We start from the raw sequence: 10,232 nt of genomic DNA, 5'->3' as shown, positions 1-10,232 counted from the left end.
CTTACCCGCACTAAACCCGAGCCGCGAAATTTAAATTATGTTCGTCACCGAATGTGGCGAACCCATACTATCTGTACTGAACAATCGAAGATAAACAAGTTGTTTATTAACAATGTATTGAAACCGGATTATAAATAAAGCATCCGCTGTTTTTTACGCTTTAAATAAAATAACCTATTCGGAAACAATTTATTGGTACATAATCAGGAAAGTATTTCCTAATACTGCTGTTACTTATTTTGTATTTCAAAGAATGCAAAGGACCAAGGTTATTCGAGTATTCCAGATAAGTATAGTTTTAAGTCCCAAGCTAGACAGCCTTAAACCGTACACCGACGAATTTTGACGAATTGATTTCGGAACAATCCGAAATAAATTGGATACGCACCAGACAGGATTAGAGCTCTGGATCAAGACCGTAAAGCTAGCCTAGCGAGTGGGCTTACAAAATTTGATACATTCATAATAAATTCATTTTAGCTTATTCTACGTGAAAATTATCCTATTTAATTCATCGGTTTAGCATTAATTTTTTCATAGTGTGAAAGTATTAAAATGTAGTTATTGTAGAACTTGGGTTTATAATATTTTTTTTTTTGCCGAGATACCGTAAATATCAGATAAATATCCACATCGCGTGTCTCGAAAACAAATAATAAATCTTATGAATTCGCGGTACAGTAAAATATATTGCATCATTTTATTTTTATATTGGATACTATAAATAGCTTTTTTAATCTTACTTTAAAATGTTATCGTTTCATTTGGTTCACTGTTTGTGTTGGAAAATATCTGTACAGAATATGTTTAAAACTCTTATTAGAAATTTAATTTAATATATTTTTTTTTTCAGGTAGGAGCCACAACAGCTGAATACATCAACAAATTGTCTGAGGCCGGTCTTCAGTTGGACAAACTTCATTTAATAGGTCACTCACTTGGCAGTCATGTGGCAGGGTATACAGCACGAGATCTCAAAAACAAATTTAATAAAACTGTTAAAAGGTAAACATCCTTAGTAAAGTTGTTATCGTTTAATTGCTATTATATTATTACAGGATCTAAAGCTACGCGTTGGTAAAAAAGCCGCTAGTTTAAAAAATAAGTAAAGGGATTTGTTAAAAGAATTTAAGATTAACAAAATTATTTTACAAAAAAAGACGTTGCAAATTGCGAAAATGTTACGATTTAAAACGTTTAAGTTCATTTTATAATAAAAATTTAAATTTAGGTTTTTAGTTATATTCGCTCAGTTTTTACATGTCATATTTAGCAATCCAGCTGTAAGAGTAATCTAGACTTTTAAAATTCCAGACTAACAGCACTGGACCCGGCGTTCCCTGCGTTCTACCCGGACGGCGTGGTGATGGAGCACGTGTGTGAGAGAGACGCGGAGTTCGTGGACGTGATCCACACGGACGCGGGCGGGTACGGCGCGCCCGTACGTACAGGCACTGCAGACTTCTGGCCTAACGGCGGTCGCCGCACACAGCCTGGCTGCCCGCGGTTCGCACCCGTACCTCTCTCCGATGATAGTAAGTATACTCAATAACTGAGACTGTTGTAATTACCTCAAGAGGAAAGAACAACGGTTCTTAATTTTAACCTAAAAAAAAACTTTTAAAAAATGGTTGTAATCCGATTTTAATATATTCAAATAGAGAAATCATCAAAGCATTGGAGTTTATATCGGTTGTAACGATTAAGACTGGTTGTTTTTAACAGCAATGATTATGCTATATTGCCGTAACTTAAATTAAAAATGTATATATTCTCGTAAATAAAACTCGAAAACCTAATTTTCAGATTTATGCAGCCACTGGCGTTCGTGGAGATTCTATGCAGAGTCTGTACGCAACCCCGAGGCATTCCCCGCCTCGCCGGCGGACTCCTACCAGAAGTTCAAAGATAACACCAAACCTGAAGTGGGCATGGTCTACATGGGAGCAGACTGTGATCTAAGGTAAAATGTTAATTACTTTGTTCAACTGTTTACAAGCTTCAAGCCTTCCATCGCAGAAATTTCTACCTTTAACATTTATTCTCTCTGTGGATAGCTACTCTACTTTACATGCAATGTGATATTACTGATTAAAATTTATAACATTTTATTCCAGAGCAAAAGGTTCATACTACTTAACAACAAACGCATCAGATCCTTTTGGTAAAGGGATGGAAGGCTTATATCCAAAACGCAAGAACAATAAGAAGAAATAAAATAAAACTTAGACAAGGTTTTAAGCGTAAATATGAAGAAATAGCAAAGTGACATTACAAGGTCACCGCGGGATACATTACAACTTGAACGTACCCACTGTACGTTAGTTGCCGATATTTGAGTTATGAATTAAGAATGATGTCTTTTTAATTGTTTTGCCACTGGCGTCGTGCCAACTGCCTATCTGCTACCGATCTCACAGGTGTGTTCACATTAAATAAGTTTACATTTTCTTGTTTAAACCACAAAAATATCGAATTATTATCAAACAATCAATGTAATATTGTAGAATCAGTGTAGTATTGCAAGTAGTACGAAGTTGTTATATTAAAATGCTTACTGAATTACATCGAATTTAAATGAATACTCATAATTTCATTAACATTTCCGATAGAAGAAAATGAACATAATCTTGTTTGTTAAATCTAAAGTTTTTACTGCGTTCAATTACACTTCTAAAGATTCTTGTATAATGTACTTTGCCAGACTTCGATTGGTAGCACCTGTTCCATTTTAATCGCTGTAATAGTAATTTTAAGGCCTTTTAAAACAATATTAATGTACCGCATTAGTTTTAGAATACATTCACGTCTTGATTAGAGAGATTATGGCCTAATAATACAAAAAATATTGTACGAGTGATTAAATTGTATATAACCATTGTGTACAATTGAATAATGTGTTCGAAGAAATCACTTAATTTATTATATTTGTGTAGTTATATATGATATTAATGTACCTGCACATTTAGTATGTAAGAACATACTTTTATAATTGTTGTGTTATGACCATTCCTTTACCAGTATGTAAATTAATTTAATGACGTTTTGATGCAGACCAATTTCGCAGAATTAAAGGATCTGTAAAGCTCTTATCATAATATTCGTGTGTTCTTGAGAACGTCGTGGTAAGGTCATCGACAAAGTATGAGATTTGTTAGTGTACTTTAGGACCGACAGGGGCGCTGGACGTCGTTGTAGATGACGTTACCAATATGTTCTCGCAACTATCACGCAAATATTCGTGATAGACCCGTTTAGGATAGGATTTGGAACTATTTGAGACCTATCATTAATTATATTTCGTAAATATTCATTATCACTCTTGTATCATTTATGCGTACTTAAATTGCAATACTTATATTTTTCGTCAACTTATCGTGTTATCATTGGCTTATGCAGAATTATATTTATTGAAATTTTATATTAACTATCCATTAGTTATATTAACAGCACTATGATAATTACCAATTAGTGCTACGTTGTGAATTTGTAATTAAGATTTTTTTTGCTCTTATTGGTGTAATTTTAATATAAAAAAATAAAGAAAATATTAAGGGGCCAACATCTTGACTCACTAGTAATTAAATTAAAAAAAAAAACTTTTAAAAAAACTTCTGCCTTAGTCCCATTAATTAGATAATATGAACATTCAAAGAGATTTTTAAGCCCTTCCTAAACTATAATGTGGCCGTTTTGCTATTACACGTCTTAAATGTTAAAGTAAGTTGCCATTACCAAAACAACTGTACAAAAACATACTGTCATCCCGCTCATTACATTTTGAAAAAACTGAGACAACATACGTTGTTGAACAGTTGTTTAAACAATGAAAACTTACTGTGACAGACGATTACCCCCACTGGCGCTTTTCTCTGCACAAATAAGGACGCGTAGTATAGGAATTAGGAACCTAAAATATGCAGCACTTTTAAATGAACTTAAAAGCACACACAAGTATGTTTTATGAAGTAAATAAAAGTACAATATTATACCCAAATATTTTAATATTCTTACCAATGTTATTAAACCTAGCAGTCCTGCAGACTATTTACCGACAGATAGTGCAATTGGGTTGGGCCGTTAAACTGAAATTATATAAAACCAATCCGTTGTATTCATACTGATTAAGCGCCCAACTAAACTATCGGCCGATAAAAAGTCTGTAGTCTGCTGGGGCTCTAAGTAAGTTTTGGCACAGATAATATAAAAAAAACTTCTTTAAAGTAGATACTATCATTATATGTAGACATTTGCTCTTAAGTCCGTCAGTGTTGAACAGTAAATGGAAAAGAGAATGTGAATATCCAACCGCGCATGATTGTTAACAGAATATTTGAGATTATACATTATAAGTCACAATATCTTTTGTTTTAATACGTTCCTTAACTCATTCCAATTCCAGAAGAAATACTTCTTAGTAGAGACTTAATTAAGCTTATCTTGTTCTACAGTGTGTGTATTGTAACATGGGGAGCATGGGTATGACGTCAAACGCCAACTCACGGTTTTCGTAAGCAATCCAGAACATTTTGTACAATACAAAAACACTTCTTTAACTTCTAGACTGTATTCTCGTCTTACGTTTTGTTTATTTTTAGGGTTTATCATCATTTAGCACGGTACGGAACATATCTGTGTTCCATCATTGTAATATTTACTGTTAGCTTTTTGCTATCCAACGAACGTCCACATCGAAGGCGTAACTTACCCTGTCTTTTGATTGCAGTAATAACAAACAATTTGTTGACTAAATGTTAAATTAAAATAAATATACATTCGATACCCTAATTATATGGTACTGTGAAGATAATAAGAATATTTCCTAGGTAATTGTAATATTGACCATTCAGCTATCATCTATAATGGTGACCATCTTTTCTTCAGGATTTTCTTCGAGATTAAAAGCATATCTTACGCCGAGGAAGACTGCTGCTATCACTGCGCCAGTCACAATAACTCTGTGTAAAAATTGAAAAAATAACTGCGATGAATACATTTAATAAGCGTTGAAGATTGAACAAAATATTATTAGACTTACACATAATTAAGTAAATGTTTAATTATTACACGCAAGAGAAAACGGCTACTTTTTAATAATGTAAATTGATTAAAGTAGGCTCTCATTGACTTCCAAAGCAGATAGTTATCATAGAATAAATGTGCGTAAGTATCATAAACACTGTTTATATTTTATACTCACTATAAAATGAATTAATAACTACTATTATTCAAGGAAGAAACTCAGGTATATTAAGACAAAAAATAACTTAATTTAGAACGACTTAACTTACGTATGATCGAACCATGACGGCATCGACTAGTGTTGGTGCCTTCGGGGGTCCATCTTCAGAACGTGTTTTACTTTCTTTGTATTTTTTTTGTTTTCTTTGCCGTCGTGTTTCATCACCGCATCATACGTAAGTTAATGCGTTCTTAATTACTTTATGGTAAAGTTTCACGAAAGCTTAAACAATTTAATAAAAAAATATATAAATACTTACAGTACAGGGTGTACCATTATTATAATAAATGGTTTATTAGTAAACGTAAATGTTGTAGGAGAGAAATCTAATCATGAGCACTGCAACGACAATGAACATGTAATGAGATTGAATGCTAGTGTTGCTAAAACATTTATTTATTCCCACATCTGGGTTCGACGTTAGTAAACTTCTATTTCCTGTTCGTTATTGTTTTTTTTTTCTCACAATTCCCTGGCATTCTATGAAATAGGAGGCCGAGACAATGGATGTTTAAAGAGTCGGTTGACGGTTTAGCTGTTTTGCGGCTTAAGTAACACGATATAGAGCTAACGCGGTCGCAACCAACGACGCGGTATTAAATTGTAGAGTATCATTCAAGCTATTTTACACGTACGTTATGAGGTCACTTCCACATAGAGTAAACTGTAATTAGCATTACATTTTGCGTAGCGTTTTCCAAATTTACCGAAGTACTTAAATAAAATTGCTCCCTTTTATTAATAGAAACCAACTTCAGTCAACATATTCTAAGTCTTAAGAGATAGAGCCAGACAACAGTGGTGGCCCGGTGTAATAGCACGACCACACAGAAGACAGTGAAGTGGGAGCAATTGCGTGTTTCGTTTAATGAGTAGTGCCGGAGGCCCAACCTTTCCTTCCCACCCTTTTTCTTATAAGGAAAGGATGGGAAGGAAACGTGCATTTAACGGTGCAGGAGACATATATCCTCTTTACGTGCGTCTCCGCCACCATCATCGATCAAGGGTAGGCAATACATCAGGTATTGCGAATTTCTATGGGCAGCGGTCGTTTCGCCATTGTAGTGGATTTAGGTGGCCTCATGCTCCTTTGCCACCTTGTGATATAAAAAATCAGTACTTTTTAAATAGAACACGGCTAATTACTTAAATAAAACTAAATGAATTATGAAATGTTTTAATCGTATTGTATCATGTTTTCTGCACTTGCATCGTTTTCATATTTGTATACTAACATTGTCGTCTTGTTTATTTTCTCTGTGTCTGTGATCTGTAGTATGTACTGTATACAAAAATGTACGCTGTATATAATAATGCAAATTACGAGCAAACTGAAAGAAGAAACAATTTAGTTAGTATTCTAGTTATACTAATTTTCTTTTAAATATCACTGAACTTTGCCTATTATCTCCTAACAAGTCAGTTTTTCTATATTGTTCTGGTGAAATCTAAAGAAATTCGTTTAACCGCACTTTTTAATTTTTTTATTGCTATTGATGTGTTTTCCTTTCCCAAGATCTTCTTAAGATAATTATAATTTTAAGCACCTTGCAAATGCAACTAAACATTAGAACACGTTATCTGAAATCTACTTCTAAACATTTACCAAGATTTACTACTACAAAACTGAAATTGACAAATCTATACTTGACTAATATATCACCTCCTAAAATTATGTAAATTAATATCTCTCTTTCCAACTCACTATCCAAAAGCCATGTTACTGTTATAAATATTCAATAATAACCATTTTTCAACAAATAAATCTTAAGATATCAAGAAAACGTCACTGGCGTTTTATTGTCAAATATTTAATTATTTTTAAATCTGTTCTCATTTCTTCTCATGTGCACGTTTTGGTTCTTCTAATATCTTCTTTTTTTATGTATTTTTTAGATTGACTTTCACAGGTGATTATTAATATTTCGAAAACAGAATACCTAATATCTAATGTAGAAAAATATTCGTAAGAAAAAGCCAACTTTCACAATCATAATTAATATTTAATTTACATTTTCATTAATATAATACGATTTAATATATGTAGGAATAAAAACCTATACATCATAAAATGTGAATACATATTTATTTTGTTGCAATTAGTCTAAAAATCCATAAAGTAATGACAGTTTCTTCTATATTTTCCATGCGCCTGGTTCAGGGACAGTCGGTGGTGGCAAAACAGGTGCCGAGTGAGGTTCAGGCATGCTCATTAAATATTTCGTAGTCCAATAGGCGCCGAAAGCTAACAGCCCCGTTATTAAGATGCTGTAAGAAAACGTATGCGTCAAACAAACTGTGTGTTTATGTAAACAAAAAATAGCAGTAAACTGTACAAAAAATCAATAAATTTGTATAACACTCCAGGGAAATATACGAATCAAATGATACCTCACTTTTCATAATCGGTTCAACCGTTTAAGCTAAGTTCATTATAATTGACAAAAAACTCAAGAAGTTGAACTTAAATTCAAACTGAACTCGAGTATTCAATAGAACTAATAAATTTTAAAGAATTTTATGAAGTTACGATTAACGTTTTGTTGTGAAATCTAAAAAAATAAAGCTAAGGTCTTTTTGGACTAAAAATGCAGCAAGATCTTGTATCATAGATAACGGAAGAACGTTGCATTATATTACGCAATATTTGTTGATAAAACATAAATGTACACTCGTAATAGTTGTGGTTAACAAGACAAACACGGTATCAAAGCAATTTACAGGTGATATCGATATAAGTGTTAATTTCCTTGTTACTTTTAAATACACATTACAATGGGTACTGAAAAAAACATCTTGCTAGATCTTGTTAGAGATTATCCTTTTGATATTTTTTGTATCACCAATACAAAATTAACCGCCAAAAACTGTGATCCGAACAAAAAATTCACCTTTCGCCACAGTTGTTATAAATATCACATGGTTGTTAATAAGTAACGTTAACAAATTCTTCTAATCATAGGATTATGGTTAAAAAATAAATTGTACAAAGTAAAACTAGTAGCAAAACACTTTGTTTTATGGCTACATGTTAAAATTTTATGATGACTTTAGCAGAAAATTGTTCACACTTTTATTTCTCCCAATTTTTTAACGTTCGTTCTTTAGAAATAATATTATAATTATTCGCTGCAAATAACTCAACAATAAATGATTGTTGAAACTTCTTTCATTCCCGAAAATAACAACACAATGTCTACAAACTTTGCCATCAATGCCAAAGTTCTATTATTGGACCTTCGGAATTAAACACAAAACTCGTTCACAATACTTTGAATTCGAAACGAATGCTGATAAACAAATAGTCTAGTTTATTTTCTATAATTTTGAAAAACCATTTCTTTACAATGATAAACTAGCATTGTTACTATCAAAATCGATATACAACAGGCTTAGAACGTTTTATTTAAAATTCAAGCAGCTACTTACAATCCAAATGGCATTTTCTTGCGATCCTTTCACTAATGACTGCGATCGTAGTCTTCTACATGACAATGGGGTTAGAGTTCACTCGTAGAGTTATAACAATGTAATCTTTTATAGCTTTTGTATATATTAACCTTGTTAAACATAGTTAGCATAGCTATAGTATACGATTAAAACTATAATAACCTATAAATCATCCATTTTAATGCTTAAACATCGCTAAACCATGTATGGGCCAAGGTAAAGAAAATTATTGTTGGCTTTCAAGTTTCTGATTATGGTAGTCAAGATTCTAATTACATTCTTAAGATTCTCAGCATTTTTTAAAATATAAGACTCAACATTTATGGTAGGAAATTAACTAGAAATCAGTCAAATAAATTGATTTAACGATCCATTGCAAGCTACAATGGTTTTCTGGTACTTTCGTCTTTCCGATACTGTAACATACATCGTACTTTATACTAATATTATAAATGCGAAAGTTAAATGGATGGATGGATGTTTGATAGATTTTTCAGCCTAAACGGCTGAACGGACATCGATGAAATTTGGTAGAGATGTAGAGGATAGTCTGAAAGAACATATAGGCAACTTATTTTTTTTCTTATTCCACACGAACGGAGTCGCGGACGCAAGTTAGTATTTATATTGCATTGCTTAAAAATATTGCACTACCATCGAGTATCATAGAAAAACCTTAAAACATTTTGGTTCGGGTTTATGTGTCCAAAAGTAAGTTAAATTATAAATACGAGACACGCTTCTGGAACTTGAATATACGAGTAGAGGCTTTAAGAAAGCAGTTATATTTAAAATTTCTCATTTTATCGCTTGTCTTTGTTATAGCTAACTGTGTGCCGATAGCTGCTTTCGTCCAAGTGAACATTTTGTTGAATAAACATTAGTGTATGTTTAAAACTTATTGTATGAACTAAGGGTACATTGAGCGTAACTTTAATAAATATTATTAACCACGGATTAAACATTGCCGTATACAATTGTATAAGTAGATTTTCCAATCACTGGTTGCAAACGGGCTTCTTAGTTCATTGGACATATTCAGAAAACAAAAAAACAGCTGTTCGAATATATTTACATCACATTATTACCATAAAAACAAGTAAACCGTTCTAAAATAAAGTATATGACATACATAAGAATATAAAATCTACCAATGTAAAAATACCGGATAAGAGACATAGGGTTCCGATTGCAAGATAAGTCCTATCGAAGGTTCTACGCCGTGCCTGACTGGGACGGCTTTGTTCTGCAGAGCTTTCTTGAGATTCACTTGGTATTTGTCGTCGGCTACGCATTTTCTTAAATTCTATTGATATCTAAAAAGATAAAACGTAGCGTTTCAAATATTCAGACAGACTCGACTTTTAAACATGATATTGAAAGTTTAGTAATTAACTTGATTAGAGTTGTAAATGCAAAATATGATCGCTAAACAAGAATAACATTAAAAGTAAAAAGTATACCTAGTAAGGGAGTGGAACAAAATACAGGGAATTTATTAATCCATACATTACATAATTTTTTAAGTTGTTAAGATGTT

The 10,232-nt window shown here is 32.4% G+C and overlaps 1 protein-coding gene and 2 long non-coding RNA genes across 3 annotated transcripts in view; 1 reads left to right on the top strand and 2 right to left on the bottom strand.

Annotated features, from left to right (window-relative positions):
• LOC106106709 (pancreatic lipase-related protein 2-like) overlaps window positions 1-3,884 on the top strand; it is a 19,556-nt gene extending 15,672 nt beyond the window's left edge. The window contains exons 5-8 of the mRNA XM_013287345.1: window positions 854-1,005; window positions 1,315-1,535; window positions 1,807-1,963; window positions 2,118-3,884. Of these exons, the coding sequence (XP_013142799.1) occupies window positions 854-1,005; window positions 1,315-1,535; window positions 1,807-1,963; window positions 2,118-2,217 (630 nt within the window). The 3' untranslated portion in view covers window positions 2,218-3,884. The remainder of the gene's footprint in view (window positions 1-853; window positions 1,006-1,314; window positions 1,536-1,806; window positions 1,964-2,117) is intronic.
• Window positions 3,885-3,986: 102 nt separating this feature from the next.
• Window positions 3,987-5,628, bottom strand: LOC106106712. Its single transcript, XR_001225823.1, has 2 exons — window positions 5,502-5,628; window positions 3,987-4,958 (listed from the first exon to the last, which is right to left on the bottom strand). It is a non-coding gene; the product is annotated as an uncharacterized LOC106106712 (long non-coding RNA).
• A 777-nt stretch (window positions 5,629-6,405) lies between these two features.
• LOC106106595 lies at window positions 6,406-7,031 on the bottom strand. The gene is made up of 2 exons (XR_001225814.1): window positions 6,906-7,031; window positions 6,406-6,573 (listed from the first exon to the last, which is right to left on the bottom strand). It is a non-coding gene; the product is annotated as an uncharacterized LOC106106595 (long non-coding RNA).
• Between the last annotated feature and the right edge of the window lie 3,201 nt (window positions 7,032-10,232).

This window comes from Papilio polytes, unplaced genomic scaffold (assembly GCF_000836215.1).
Source record: "Papilio polytes unplaced genomic scaffold, Ppol_1.0 DF822178.1, whole genome shotgun sequence".
Lineage (NCBI taxonomy): Eukaryota > Metazoa > Arthropoda > Insecta > Lepidoptera > Papilionidae > Papilio > Papilio polytes.
Note: the sequence above shows the minus strand (reverse complement) of the source record. Positions and strands in the feature narration are given on the sequence as shown.